Below are 15,459 nucleotides of genomic sequence, written 5' to 3' on the forward strand. Positions count from 1 at the left end.
GCCGCTGCATATGCTGCTGCTGCTGCTGCTGTGCCCACGAGAAAACACGGCATGTGGGATGATCAGTGCCTCGGTGGTATGTATGCGTGCGTGCCACTGTCACTGTGCGTACGTACACATGCACAGGCGTACCACATGGATGCGCCTACGTACGCGATTAATTAACGAGGGCGACCTGCAGCTGCAGCTGGTTATTTATCAGTTTGCGCGCCACCATGATTCATGCATGTGTTTAGCGCACGTACGCCCGGAAATTGATTAGCATCTCCACTTGGCTGCAGGACGTATGTACAATTGAAAAGCAATTTGAGGCCCAGTAAAGCAATTGCGGCCCAGTAAAGTATCAGTGGTAACTGGTGACTACTATGCGTTACTGGCCGCGGTTTTAGCAAGCGGGATGGATTTCGGTAACATGGCGTATCCTATGTAGATGGTCCAGCATGTGTGCAGGCACACGTGGACCGCGGATGAACTGCAGCGACCGACCGCGCAGGACCACGCAAACTGTTGTACCAAACGCCTCACGAGTCAACTTGTGTCTACACATTAAGTTGCAGATTGGCAGCTACCTTACCAGCAGCTAGCAACCAATCATACTACCCTTTGTTTCCTCATACAGCACGGCACATCACTTCAAGCCCCTTCATCATGTCATGTGCACGGCAAAACACCACAAGGAAACGGCAAAGATGGTGATATTCGAGGCCGCAGTAACGGGGAACTGAATCCACACCGCGGTTTATATACGAAAAATTTTAGCGCTACCTGTTTGGTTCCGAAAGGTAAAGACTCTAGCTGCACAGCAAAAAAGCCGAGAAGGCTAATCAACCATGTATAGTTTTTTCTTTTTGTGATATGAAAGACCGGCATAGCATGTGACTGGCACGATGTAGTACCTTCTGTCGTTCGTTCGCTGATGATCTGCAGCAGCCGCGGCGTTTTTCAGCGAGCACGGAAGGGTCAGGTGATGCTGAACGCCACGGTGGACGGAACCTTAGGAGCCAGGTGGGTCGAGGCCATCTCCGTGGCGTAACGGCACCTTTCTTCGTCTTCCGACCTGTGCTTCTCCTTCCTGAAGAAAAATGGCTCCATTGCACGCGTCTCGAGTTGCAAGCTCTCGAGCGCGGGCGCCCTTCTCAGCAGAAAGTAGAGGAGCTCCATCAGTTCCGGTTCTCCGCTAAACCCTTTGATTAGGATAATGTTGAGCCTCGCAAACGTCATATCCTCGGGCCATGTCATGTTGAGCTCACTAGGTTGTTCCTTAAGCTTGGAAAACCCCTGCATGGATAAGCAGGCTAACATGAGAGAAAGTATAGAAATGTAAAGAATTGTTAACATGTTCTGAGTGCAAAGTTTGTAGAAATAACAAGTGCACAGCTTACATGTACCCCCAAGTATTCGAGTAACGGGGCTGCTTTAAGGAGATACACAAGCGAGCAAATACACTCCTTCCAAGATTCCACTAGAAAGAAGACGACCATCTTCAAATTAGCAAACCTGAAAGTGTGTCGCAGGGCACGAGGCACCTGGAGGGGTCCAAAAAAAAAGGAGTTGAACTCAGCATGTAGACAGTTTCTAAATATGTTCATGCAAACCGAGGGGCTGAGATCTTACGTACTTGTACAGGCGCAGTAAATTGCAAGATCAGCGCGTCCAGCTTTGGAAGCTTAGGAAGCGCACTTATGAAGTCTAGAAGGCATTCACCCTTCACCTGGAAATGAACACGGAGTACATGAAGAAATGGTGCACATTTGCACTCAATATTTATCTCGTGTCCCTTGTACATGAACTCCTCAAGATTGTCAGCATGAATACAGACACTACTTAAGTCATAGCAGAATTCGACAGTCAAATTCAGCAATCGTGAACAAGTAATCGTCAAATGAATCAATTGATGGCAGAACTCTATAATCAAGATTCGGAGAGCACAGCAGCTGGAAATAATATTTGAAACAGCTGCATCAGCTGATGACACACGGCTGAGTTTAAGGAAATGAAGAGAAGCAAAGCCACTGAGATTTTCAGGCGTTGTTCCTAAACTGCAGTTGGCCAGAGTTAACTCGCCCAACCGGCAACCTCTCCCATTTGAAAATGGTGATAATATGAAGTTATACGGATCAACACGGGAAAGGTCAAGGCAACTCGAGCGATTCTTGTCATAAAGGTCAAGGCAGAGCTTTTCCGTAGAGGCTGAAGCTGCAAACTGAATCCAGTTGTCCAGCTCGGAAGCATGGGCTGAGGTTAATGGGAATCTGACAATGAATTCCTTGATTCTATTGCCATAATGATTGCGCAAAAAGCCATTCGTTTTGCGGATAAATTTTGTTACTTCATCTTCCCACAGACACGGTTTTTTATGGTACTCACAGATTTCTGACTCTGGCATCCTGAGACTACAGAGGTCAAGGATGAGACAGTCAACGTTTTTCCAGAGGCTTCTCCATCTAGTAGAAAGACAGTCAGTCATTGCAGCATCGCTTACTGTCAGTAGGGAAAGAATTTTGATTAAGATGTCATCTGGCAATGTACTGATCCAATCACAGTTCTGCAGAAGAAATGACATATTAGGTATAAAATCATAAACCATGTTAAGATGACATTTTATAACTTATTTTACCACAGAAAAGCGATGATATCATGGGTGTCAGGGCTTGATTACACTGTCCATTGAACAAAATTAACAACATGCTTTTAGTTTCCTTGCTAATCTACACTTCAAACTTACAGATAATTGTAAACAACATTTATGAAAAGATAAGTGTAAACAAACATAAAAAGAGCCCCTTTTTCTGAGTAAACCACTTTCAATTAATTCATACTATTATCCCGTAAGTGTCTCTCTGAGCAAATGGAGGCAACAAGCCAAATAAATACAGTGTAAAAACATTAATGATTTCTCACAATTAATGACAAACTTTTGATACTATGTAATTACACCACTGCAGACTTGAATTGTTCAACCAATGCATAATGCATAATTAGGCCACTAGTTTACGCCTTAAGGTTAGGTGTGATTTCGAAATTTGGCACTACTGTCAGCTCAAAACTAGTTCAAAAGGTAATAAATTCAAATATATGAGAGATAATCCATTGTGGAAGCATAAATATCTTCTCACCATTCTGCTTGAGCCGAAATAACTCTATTGCATTATTTTGTTCAACCTCCTTTCATTTTTTCGGAGTATGCAAACTGCGTTGCTGGACTAGCATATACAGCTAACTATTGTATTCAAGCAGAAGAAATTATATAATCGTAACAATTTTGCAAATCCCATGCACAAAATGAGTTTTAGACTTTCTGCTGAAACAACTTTGCATGTATTTATTTTTGAAATGCATGTCAAAATGACTACACTAAGGCAGATAGTAATGCACTAGTTCAAGATGATACCTGGACAGTCTGCTCGACATCTTGCGTGCACATCGACTTGTTTAGGGATTCACTACAGCGTGACGGCTCATGCGCATGCAACCGATGCGCTGCTGACATCATTGCAGCATCACGATCACGCATGCGCCGTTGCGGCTCGGCAGATCGAACGACACGCCACCGTTGCGCTGGACGAATAGCCGGGGAAGGTTTCTGCAGTTTAAATTTCCACTTTTTCATTGCAAAGCAATCATCTAGAGAAAGAGATAATGATCCACAGTTACACAACTCCGTAGTTTTCTATGTTCATGTGCAGTTCAATGTAATAAAGGCAGAGTCTTCCCCGCATTAAGAAAGGGTAGGATTCACAGTTGCGGTGCTGATGTTTACATAGATTAATACTCCTTGCCATTACAGATAAAATTAACGCCACAACACAACTAAATGGATGACGTTCCATCTTATATACATTTTTTTTACATCTTTTCAACATATGGTCATTATATAGCAAAACCAGGGAAGTTAACAAACCAAGCAAATATTTTGCTAAAAGGTTCATCAGTTTCTGCTTCTTGCGAGCTCCTACATGGAACTTGGAACTATATCTTGAAAGTTAGGACTTAGAAATAACCTCAGTACTAATATGGTCTCGGCATTGTTCCACGGATATTTACTGAAAATTCCCCTTTCTCCAAGGAAAAACATAGCTCCTGCTTGTTACAGTCTAAAATCTGGATGACGCCTGTTATGGTTTTCATCCCCTATTACTTGCTAATCTTGAGGGTGCAAAATAGAAATCATTCCACAGACAGTCCGTACTAGCAAGCACTTAACTTTGTTCCTCTAAGCTAAACAAAGAAGAGATAAAAGATTCCCTCCATACTCTGATTTGTTCCTTTATATTAAGCTATAAACAAAGAAGAGATAAAAAATTCCCTCCATACTCTGATTTGTTCCTTTATATTAAATTATAAACAAAGAAGACATAGATTTGCTCCAATTAGTTGCCACTCCTACATGTGATAATCCCATCACCACGCATAAATCGAACAACTACCAATTTGTTCGAGACAGAGGAAAAAATCGAACCTACGGCATCGAAATTAAGCTCCAGATTTGTGTTCTTGGCACCTCAACTCGTTGGCAGCAAGGGAAAAAAATATTGAATTAATGATTTCTCATAATTAATGACAAACTTTTGATACTATGTAATTACACCACTGCAGACTTGAATTGTTCAACCAATGCATAATGCATAATTAGGCCACTACTTTGTTTACACCTCATGGTTAGGTGTGATTTCGAAATTTGGCACTACTGTCAGCTCAAAACTAGTTCAAAAGGTAATAAAATCAAATATTTGAGAGATAATCCTTGGTGGAAACATAAATATCTTCTAACCACTCGGCTTGAGCCGAAATAACTCTATTGCATTATTGTTCAACCTCCATTTATTTTTTCAGAGTATTCAAACTCCAAGCAAACTGCATGGTTGGACTAGCATATACAGCTAACTATTGTATTCAAGCAGAAGGAATTATATAATCGTAACAATTTTGCAAATCCCATCAGAAAATTAGTGCAAGACTTTCTGCTGAAACAACTTTGCATGTATTTATTTTTGAAATACATGTCAAAACGACTACACTCGGGCAGATAGTAATGCGCTAGTTCAAGATGATACCTGGACAGTCTGCTCAACATCTTGTGTGCACATCGTCTTGTTTAGGGATCCACTACAGGGCGTCGCAGCAACGCGCGACGGCTCATGTGCATGCAACCGATGTGCTGCTGATATCAGTGCAGCATCACGATCACGCATGCGCCGTTGCGGCTCGATGGATCGAACGACACGCCATCGTCGCGCTGGATGAATAGCCGTGGAAGGTTTCCGCAGTTTAAATCGCCACTTTTCCTTTGCGAAACAATCATCTAGAGAAAGAGATAATGATCCAGAGTTACACAACTCCGTACTTTTCTATGTTCATGTGCAGTTCAATGTAATAAAGGCAGAGTCTTCCCCGCATTAAGAAAGGGTAGGATTCACACGTACTTGTGGTGCTGATGTTTACATAGATTTAATATAATACTCCTTACCACTACAGATAAAATTAAAACCATAACACAACTAAATGATGATGTTTCTTCTTATATTTTCTTTACATCTTTTCATTCATCATATAGGCATTATATTTATATGTCAAAACCAGGGAAGTTAACGAACCAAGCACATACTTTGCTAAAAGGTTCATCAGTTTCTGCTTCTTGCGAGCTACTATAATGAAGATGGAACCATATCTTGAAAGTTAGGTCTTAGAAATAATCGAAGTAGTAATATGGTCTCGGTAATGTTCCACGGATATTTACTGTCAATTCCCCCTTCTTCAATGAAGAGCAGAGCTCCTGCTTGTTACAGTCTAAAAGGTGGACGATGCATGCTATGGTTTTCATCCCCTATTGCTAATCTTGAGGGTGCAAAATAGAAATCATTCCACAGACAGTTCGTACTAGCAAGCACTTAACTTTGTTCCTTTAAGCTAAACAAAGAAGAGATAAAAGATTCCCTCCATACTCTGATTTGTTCCTTTATATTAAGCTATAAACAAAGAAGACATAGATTTGCTCCAATTAGTTGCCACTCCTACATGTGATAATCCAATCACCACGCATAAATCGAACAACTACCAATTTGTTCGAGACAGAGAGAAAAATCGAACCTACGGCATCGAAATCGAGCTCCAGATTTGTGCTCTTGGCACCTCAACTCGTTGGCAGCAAGGGAAAGAAAAGAAAAAAGCACGCCTCTCGATGGATCAGCACTAGCACCATAGGGATCGGAGGAACAGAATCCACACGGAATGCGTCGTAAGCTCCTTCGATCCCAAGCGTATGGCTCGAATTCAGAAGCCCTAGAGTCTGTTCCCCTCTGTCTCCGACCAAACCCTAAGTAAACCCCTGCATCTCGTTCTGGTACGGGTCAATGGGCTTTTCTGATGATCTAAGTAAGAGGCAACGGTCGAGGCGTTTCATCGGACAGACGGAATAGGGCAGAGAAGGTTACCTCCGGTGGCTGGCGGCGTCGCTGGTGCCGGCGACGACGGCGAGTCCATGTCTGTACGGGTTGAAGCTTTTTTTCCTCAGAGAGAGAGAGATAGAGAGAGAGAGAGAGGGGAGGAACGGCTTCAGCTTATGGGGCGGTGAAGGAGGCTGTCTCTAACTGTCTATTGGGCTTGGCCCAGTACTTCGTGTCCGTTGCTGATTGTTACCCCAGAGCAACTAGCCAATTATTAATTTCTCGGATGGTCATTTTGCAAATATATCTATATAAATATGCCTCGGGCAACTAGTCGATTTTATATTCATATATTTTCTATTAATAAAGGAAGGGATGCTTCTGTCTGTCCGTTATATTAGTACAGTTGAGCTTGTAAAAAATTGTCTAATATGCCATTGATTAATTGTTTTTTTAGAAAATGGCGCCGATTAGTGAGAAAATACGATTTGTTTTGGACGCTGATGATGCCCACACATATGATGGGAACAACATCCACCCATACACTTATAACACATAGATTCCGCAAACACTCCTACATACGCGCATACACTCACATGATAAATTACTTAAATTTTTCATGATACATGCACTTAAATTTTCCATGGTTCATACAAAAAATAATTTCCATGGTCGAAATACTGGAACTGTCATGGTCAAAATATTAAAATTGTCATGATCTATAAACTAAATTTTTCATGATGAATTATTAAAAAATGGCATGATCTATGCATTAATTTTGCCGTGGTTAATTACTAAAAATTGTCATGGTTAATTAATAAAAATACCTTAAAAAGTAGTTGAATATATAACGGTAGCTTTAAATCTTGAAGAAAAAATGATAGAACATGTCATGGCAACTTTAGTGTAAACACCATGACAACTACAGTGTAAACATCATGGCAACTTTTTGCCAAAAAACTTTCATCGAAACATGTCAAAATGGATATAGTTTTGAAGATCTCGTCGAAACGAATTTAATGATGAAAACGGATTCTTAATTAGATTTTTAATTAAAAGATAAAACATTTTTAAACCAAAAACCCAAAAAAATCCTGATGATGTCATTTGTCTTTAACGTGGCAAAATAAATAATAATAAAGGCGTTTGGACCATGTTACTTCGTGCCATACGTGTGGGTGTTAGCATTTTTCTTTGTTTTTTTCCTAACAAACGTTGCTAGGGACACTGGTTTATTACCGGCCGACCCGCTAATATAGCAGTAGCCCCAAAGAAGCCCATTGGCTCGAGCCTAACCCCACCACATAGACCCAAGTTTGATTCCAGCTTAGCCCATATTTTTCTCTTTTTTATTTAATCTTTTTATTGGGTATATTTAAATAATTTTTAAAATATTCATATACGTTAAATATTAACTTGAAATTGTACATGTTATATGCGGAAGTTCCTCAAAAAAATATATAGATTTCAAATATGATTTTATCTTGCGTGCTAATCATTTTTAAAATTTAATTTAGAATGTAACTTTAATTAATACGTTCTTTATGTGTGATATTTTGGAAATGACTATTATATACTCTCTTCGTCCCAAAATAAGTGTCGCTGCTTTAGTACAATATTTTACTAATTTATTATTAAATTTGTAACACTTATTTTGGAACGAAGGGAGTATGATCCTACACCATTTAAACTGAGTACATATGATAGTTTGAGACAAAACTTATGCTATTATACACAAGTTATCGTTGAGTACTACAATGTACTTCTTTATTTTTCATCCTAATGCAAAATTTGTTGGGCATCACTAAGGAGGAACAATAACAAAGGCGTAAAAAGATATTGGGAGCTAGGTAGATATTTGTGTTGTTTAATAAATTTAAAACACCTTGAATACACTTTAAAAATCATCCTATTTTTATATTTGTGCAACACTACTTATCATGTTGTTTATCGTGGAGCATCGAAGATCCGTTCGTTCACGCAATCAACAAGGATTCAGCGTTTAGCATACATGCACTTAAGTCTTTCTTTTTTTAAGACAATACATGCGCTTAAGTATCTCCACACGCATGTTCACGGGCTCTCTCCGCGGGCCACATTCGGCAACGCTGAAGCCCATGCGCAAGGCTCCAGTTTTAGAGCATGGTTAATAATATAGCCTGCTGGCTATAAGTGGTCTTATAGACCATCTTATAACTAGCTTGTATAATAGTTAGCTATAAAAGAATACTACTTTTATCATATATGACCCATCTTTCATTTTCATAAAGCACCTAGGAGCACGTGCTAGAGCTGGCTCTTCACGAAGAGCCTGCTTCACTTCTCTCTCCTCTTCTCTCTCATCAAACTCAGCAAAAATATTGTATTTTAATCTTTACAGCCTGCTGACTGTACATTATTGTACTTGCTCTTATGACCTACAAGGGAATCCTACTCGACACTATTATCGGTGTACGTTAGTATGTACGCTTGCCTATTGGATGTTGGAAACTAATTCTACTCGACACGATCGTCGGTGTATTTGAGGTTGAATCTGACCATTTTGTAGTTGTTCTTATCAAGCAACTGCTCCATTATGTGGATGAAGTTCTCCGTCCAGATCGGGTCGTTGGTGTACATCACCGAAAGGTTCGTGAACCTTTTGTGGGTGTCTATTACGATATGAGAGAAGGTTACCTCCGGCGGCCGGCCGCTGGCTCCGGCAACGATGTGGAGTCCATGTCAGGACGGGTTGCTTCCACTTTTGTTTTTGATTGGGCGGGCGGTCAAGGAGCGTGGCTATAATAACTGTTCGGTTGGACCGAGCCGAGCCTGAGCTTGTTTGGCCTGACCCAGTTCTACGTCGTGTCCGATGCTAATTGTTATTATCCTCAAAAAGAAAAAAAGTACGTCATTGCCTAAAAAAACAAAGTATGTCATCCATGGCTAACACTTTCAGTCAATGCATGCATACAGTACAGTACAATGGTTTAGCCGTACAATCTCTCTCTCATACCTTGAAAATTGTTTGGGGCACCTAGGAGCCTGGTACCTAGGCTCCTGTTATGATAAGCCATTTTTATTGATGCATGACATGCAATAAATGAAATAATAGCTTTTCATTTTTTTCATTTGCATGAACTAATATCCTTAATTGTCAATGATTCATTTCCATTTTTTGTGTGCATGCACTAGCATCCTAACAATAATTTCATTCCAAATATTAGGTTGGTGTATTGTACCTAATGAAAATATATACATATGCGGGCTATTATATCTAATGAAAATATACACATAGCATTAGTATTATACTTAATGAAAAATATACATATATACCCATGATATTATATGTACACATGCACCACGTATTATACAAAATAAATATTATAGATATACCTCGGATATCTCAAATACCTACTAACAAGACATAATTAATATACTCGAAAATGTCATACGTATGTAGATACCTTGAAAATATCATGAGTTTGTACGTAAATCTAGTATATATCATGAGTATGTAGATACCTTAAAAATATCATGAGTATGTATGTAAATACCCTGTTGACGTATATACTCGGCTATGTGAAAAAAGTAGGAAAACATTTTATATACTCGGCCGACGTATATACTCGTCCATGTGAAAAAGGTAAGAAAATATTATACATACTTGGTTGACCCATATAACCGGGTATGCGAAAAATAGAGATTTTTTTCTACATACAATAATATACCTCAAGTGGAAATATACCCCATGTGTATGTGCACTTATATACGTCGCTATATGAAAAAAGCTTAGAAAATAGTGTACATACCAAATCAACGTACATAAAGTAAATTATGACTACATATATACCCGACTACATGAGGTAACTAATACGAATATCTAATATATACCCAATATATTTTGTTACATATAATATTTTGGGTTATGTATGTGTATACCTAGTGACTTATTTAAGGTATTTATGTAAACTATGAAAAATAGAAAAAGAACACGTAGAAGAAAGAAAGAAGGGCTAACCATAACGTATCAAAATATGTACTACTACTTCTACCATATGCAAAAAGTGCACGTACAATGAGACATGCATGGCATTAAAACATGGAAAGGCCATTAATACTGATTTTCTCTATCATATTTAATCTTGGTATTAAGTGTCCATATTAAGCAATAACTAGCAATAATTCTTTCCTAATAAAAATCTAAAGGATTTATCTATTAGTGCTAATTATAATTACACGTGCACAAATCTTAATATATATAGGGTCGCGCTATTCGTCACCGTGGGTGAGGAATAGTTATTCTTCACCCCCCTCTATTTTTACATCAATACACCGTAATTTTACGTTTCTGAAATTTTAATCTTATCTCATACGTAAAAAGAGACCGTAAAAAATACACAGTCACTGTAAAAAATATTTTATTTCACGTAAAATTACAAACATAAAAACATAGTGCAAATTATACATAAAATGTGGTTTTTCTGGTCTTATGACCTATATTTTTGTTTTTTTATGTCAAATTTTTCGTAATGAATCAATATAAATGTATCTATTTGCATTTCAAATTTAATTTATTTATGAAATGGTCGTAAAATTACCTTGGGTGAGGAATAATTTAATCTGCACCCTGGGTGATGAATAGAGTTTCTATATATATATATAGCTAAAACCCACGTTTTGTTGTGGATGAAAAGCATACGATCTCAACCCTTTTCACACCATGGAGGCATCTAGACAACCACGCGCTCATTCGAATTCTACCTAAGTTAGTGTCTTGTCTCCATATCCGTGCTCCATGTTGTGATTCATCTTTGTTAAAGATCTTAAGGAGTTGGTCAATACTGTTTCTGGACGAGCTTCATTGTGTTAGTTAGTTGATATATTTTTTATTGTAAGAGATTTATTTACCAAGGTGAACCTTTTGGTTTAGTTGGATACCGATAGTAGCTATTCATCACTGTTTGAGCTCCTATGGCACAACCAATAAGTTAACGAGGATCACATAACTCAACCTTACTTTTGATGGCTTTGTATCAGTGAGCTACAACCATGCAGAGGATTTGTGTTGGTTCACAATTGTTGTAACTATATAAACTTCTCCTTAACGTGTCTATATGTTTGTGTGCTCAATGTAATTGTCATGCACAGGGGCATAGCCAGGCCCCGGGCAACATTGGCCATGGCCTGGGGCGTGACACCAAGTTCCTTCCTCCATCGTGGCCACAATCGGTATTCTTCCACACCATAGCAAAACGTTGGCCTGGGGTGTTGCTTTGTTCTGGCTACACAACTTTTCATGAATGACATATTGGTTGATGAATTAGTGTGGACTACAATGCCTGAAATACTTAACAACAAACAAATAACTCTTTGGAATTACCAGGAATCCTTATTTCAACCATGTGTACATACCATCCTCCGAGAGAAAGCTTGAGCGATGGGAGAAAGGCTTCCAGATAAATACGCTCTCTTTCTCAAAATAAGTGTCTTAAGCTTAATACAATTTTATACTAGAACTAGTATAAAGTTGAGACAATTATTTTTTGGGACGGAGGAAGTAGCACACATACGATGTGGTCTTCTTATTGACAACGTTGACTCACTAGAGCCAAGCAATCAAGGCTTGTTACCTCGTGCAACTGCTTTTTCAAGAGAGTAGCAATCTGGATATTGCTCCAAATATACTTATGTCTTTGAGGGGAATTTCAACTAGATCAAGGGAACTGATGGCTTCATTCAAAGCAAACATGTCATGTGCATTAGCACCTTCTCATTTTCTATTCTCGGGGTATCTAACATGATTGAAATCTACAACCACCAACCAATCCTAATCATCTGGCAATATGCACATTTTGAAACCAATCAGTAAAAGTTGTTATGTTTTCAGCGTGATAATCTAACAGGGTCCATATACATTGGTTTGAATCCAAGACTCTTCTGAGTATTCTGAGGTGAACATGATTCCCCAGAAAGCACATCTTCATATGAAGCCAGAAAGAGACCACCAGAAGCCTCCCTCAGGGTAGAAGTGAAATTTGCCAAATCTTTTAGGACTATATAGTCAATAAAAACAAGGTTTTGACAACAAGTATAAGGTACGATTTTATAGTAGGATACTGTACATAGTACATAGAATATGAAAAGCAGTCTAACTGCATACTATCTTTTTCCAAAAGAGAGTTTGCACAGGGATCATAAGATGACAAGACATCACAGCCTTGCTAATTTATGATCTGCAAGACTTCGCTTTGGAAAATGACAAGGCACTCCTTTATTTATGCATGCATCCTTAGAGTGAGCATGCACACAACAATCCACAACATACATGCAAGCATATATTACTTTGGTCGCACAACCTTATGGATAGACCTCAATGACAGCTCGAGCTCCCAGCTTCTTGACAATCTTATAGCCACTGAACCCTGCCTTGGTGAAGATCTCGCTCCAGTCCTTCTCTTCCCGCTGTCGGCCTCTCGTCATCACCAGCATGAGCATATCCATGAGGTGCTGGGTTTCCAGCATTGGCCCAGAAACCGATCCAAGCACAATGTCTATGACGATGACTTTCCCTCCTGCGTCACGTGGAGGAACGGCCTTCTTGCATTGTGCGAGGATCTTGATGCAATCCTCGTCGCTCCAGAAGTGCAGAACAAGCTACCATTGCCATGCATGGATAAACTTGTAGTTTAAGGTTACTCAAGCATGACTGGGGCGAGACTATATATATATGAATGGATTCTTATTGATGTAAGTTGCTATTATTTCAAAATTGAAAACTAATAGTCATTCTACTCGCTTTAATATTTCACTTGGAATAAAAACTATGGAATATGCAGCATTCATGCATGTATACCTTGAGCAACACGGCTTGAGCAGGTGGGACGACGTGGAACAGGTCACCAGAAACATACTTAACCACTCCTTGTTGAGCGGGAGGAAGAGCTTTGTCCATGACCTTTGGAAGGTCGAGCACGGTGCAGTTGATGTGCGGGTAGGCCTCGACGATGGACCTCGCCGTCGTGCCATCACCACCGCCGCAGTCGGTGAGAGACTCAAGCCCCTCGAACAGCTCACGGCACTGACGGAGCACGGGGCCGATCCCCATGTGGTCGTGGGCAGCGACGGCGTCGTGGATGAGCTGGTCCATCTCCGGGTCGAGGAGCGCCATGCTCTCCTCGAAGATGGCGGCGCCGTGCACGTCCTCGAACGGCGAGGGCACGGCCCCGTCGAAGTCCTTCCTGAACCAGTCGGCCAGGCCCATGGCCGCCTCCACGTAGTAGCGCGAGGCCGCGGCGCGCACGATGGCCGTCTGGCTGGCGTCGCCGTCGATGCGGACGCCGTCCACGAGGAGGTACGAGAGCGGGTTGAGGCGGTACGTTCCGGCGTCGGTGGAGGTGAAGACGCCCGCCGTGGCGAGCTGGCGCAGCAGGCGGGCGAGGAACGGCAGCTTGGACGCGGGCAGGGACAGGGCGGCGACCAGTTCGGACGGGGACGCGGCGCCGCCGAGGCGGTGGATGGCCGTGGGGACGCCGAGGTCGACGGCGCAGCGGAGCGACATGGGCGTGAGGTAGCAGAGGCTGTGGCGCCACAGGTCGGACTGCGCCTGGAGCAGCTCCGCGTCGGTGGGGACGAACACCTTCTCGGCCGCCTGACCTGCCATTGCCGATCGATGACTCTCTCTCTCTCTCTCTCACTGATGTACGTGTGTTGCGCAGTTCGATCTGCTTAGAGAGAGGAGGGACGGAGGACTCATATAATATAGCAATGCGTCTGCTGTCATTTCTCGTGGAACGCGAGGGTGACGACCATGGCACTATCGCTGTCGATCGACAGGGTAGCGTGTGGGCGCTAGAACACGAAAGAGAAACGATCAAATGAATGACGACCACGGCTATGGCCCATGGCACGCATCATGGCGCCTTTGGCAATGGCCGGTGGTTCAGCTAGGGTTTTAAGTGCAACTTTGAAAAATTTAACAGCTAGCATAAAGGAAATCAGAAGGGAAGAGTGAGTAGCACGTAGGCCCCTGAATTATGAAAGCGCAAGCCACTGGCATTATATTATTGGGTGAGGCGAGACGCTCGTGGTGCAGTTTTTTAAGTCATGCAGGTAGGGATCCGGAGAGATTATCTTATTTTTTCCATTTGTTTTTGTAAAAATGCTAAACATATAAAGACTTACAAAGATTACACGCTGACTATGCTTTTTTTTCTTTCTAACTAACCTCTCTTTTCTGATTTTTAAAAGGGTGTGAGACCCTCATCCCCTTAATCTCCAATTAAAATTCACCTGTCTATAAGATTCCTGTAAACCTATGTATGTGTAACATTACTGTTGTTTTTGGTTGCCGCCAACTACAGAATGCCTGGTGATATGCTCAACCTCAGAATAATTGCTTTGCGAGGTCCTCGCGAGAATTATTTCTTCACATAACTAGTAATGCGACGGCAGCATGTATAATGTAATTGTGTTTATTAATGGAGCTATGATACATGCATCTATTTATTACTATGTTTATTTTTTCAAGAGTATGCCTAGACGTATCATATTTTTATAGAAATCGAAAGTTTAGTAAAAAAAACCACAACTTGCTGCAAACAACAAATGTACTTCATCTATCACGGTTTAGAAGGCGTGCTTGAAAATTCTCTGAAACTTAGATGATTATTGATTGGTTGTGAGATGGACTGAAAAATAGCATCCACACTACGCAAGTCCGCCCCGAGAGTGGCGGTCCAATCAGGGTGCAGCGTCTTGGGTGGCCACCAACCAAGTTTCGTGCTCCTCCCCGTCCTCTCGCCAGATCTGGCCAGACCCCCTACGTGCTTCTAGCCCGATGAGACCTCATCGGCGGGGGCAGTCTCTCCGTCCCAATCCTTCCAGTTTCACGGCCTTTCACGAGTTGATCTGGGGCTCGCGTTCGTTTTTCCACCGACCCGAGTCCCTGGTGTTTCTTGGGGTGGAGGTGGTGGGAGATGGAGAAGATGGAGGGGATGCTGAGGAGCTTGAGGCTTTCGGAGGCGGAGAAAGCAGGCCTTCAAATCGGGGACACGCGGATGGAGGAGGCCGATGGGGAGAGGATGACTTTGTTGGA

The 15,459-nt window shown here is 41.3% G+C and overlaps 2 protein-coding genes across 2 annotated transcripts; both read right to left on the bottom strand.

The window, feature by feature from the left end:
• Window positions 1–698: 698 nt before the first annotated feature.
• On the bottom strand, window positions 699–6,495 carry LOC123404599 (F-box/FBD/LRR-repeat protein At1g13570-like). The gene is made up of 6 exons (XM_045098537.1): window positions 6,432–6,495; window positions 5,055–5,302; window positions 3,392–3,583; window positions 1,619–2,545; window positions 1,383–1,526; window positions 699–1,278 (listed from the first exon to the last, which is right to left on the bottom strand). The coding sequence occupies exons 1-6, from the start codon at window positions 6,478–6,480 to the stop codon at window positions 961–963; spliced, it is 1,878 nt and encodes a 625-aa protein (XP_044954472.1). The 5' UTR covers window positions 6,481–6,495; the 3' UTR covers window positions 699–960.
• Window positions 6,496–12,441: 5,946 nt separating this feature from the next.
• LOC123404683 (flavonoid O-methyltransferase-like protein Os11g0303600) lies at window positions 12,442–14,103 on the bottom strand. Its single transcript, XM_045098620.1, has 2 exons — window positions 13,219–14,103; window positions 12,442–13,019 (listed from the first exon to the last, which is right to left on the bottom strand). Exons 1-2 carry the CDS (start codon window positions 14,023–14,025, stop codon window positions 12,723–12,725), a joined length of 1,104 nt encoding a protein of 367 aa, XP_044954555.1. The 5' UTR covers window positions 14,026–14,103; the 3' UTR covers window positions 12,442–12,722.
• Window positions 14,104–15,459: the final 1,356 nt, after the last annotated feature.

The sequence above is a fragment of the Hordeum vulgare genome, chromosome 6H (genome assembly GCF_904849725.1).
Source record: "Hordeum vulgare subsp. vulgare chromosome 6H, MorexV3_pseudomolecules_assembly, whole genome shotgun sequence".
In the NCBI taxonomy this organism is placed as follows: Eukaryota; Viridiplantae; Streptophyta; class Magnoliopsida; order Poales; family Poaceae; genus Hordeum; species Hordeum vulgare.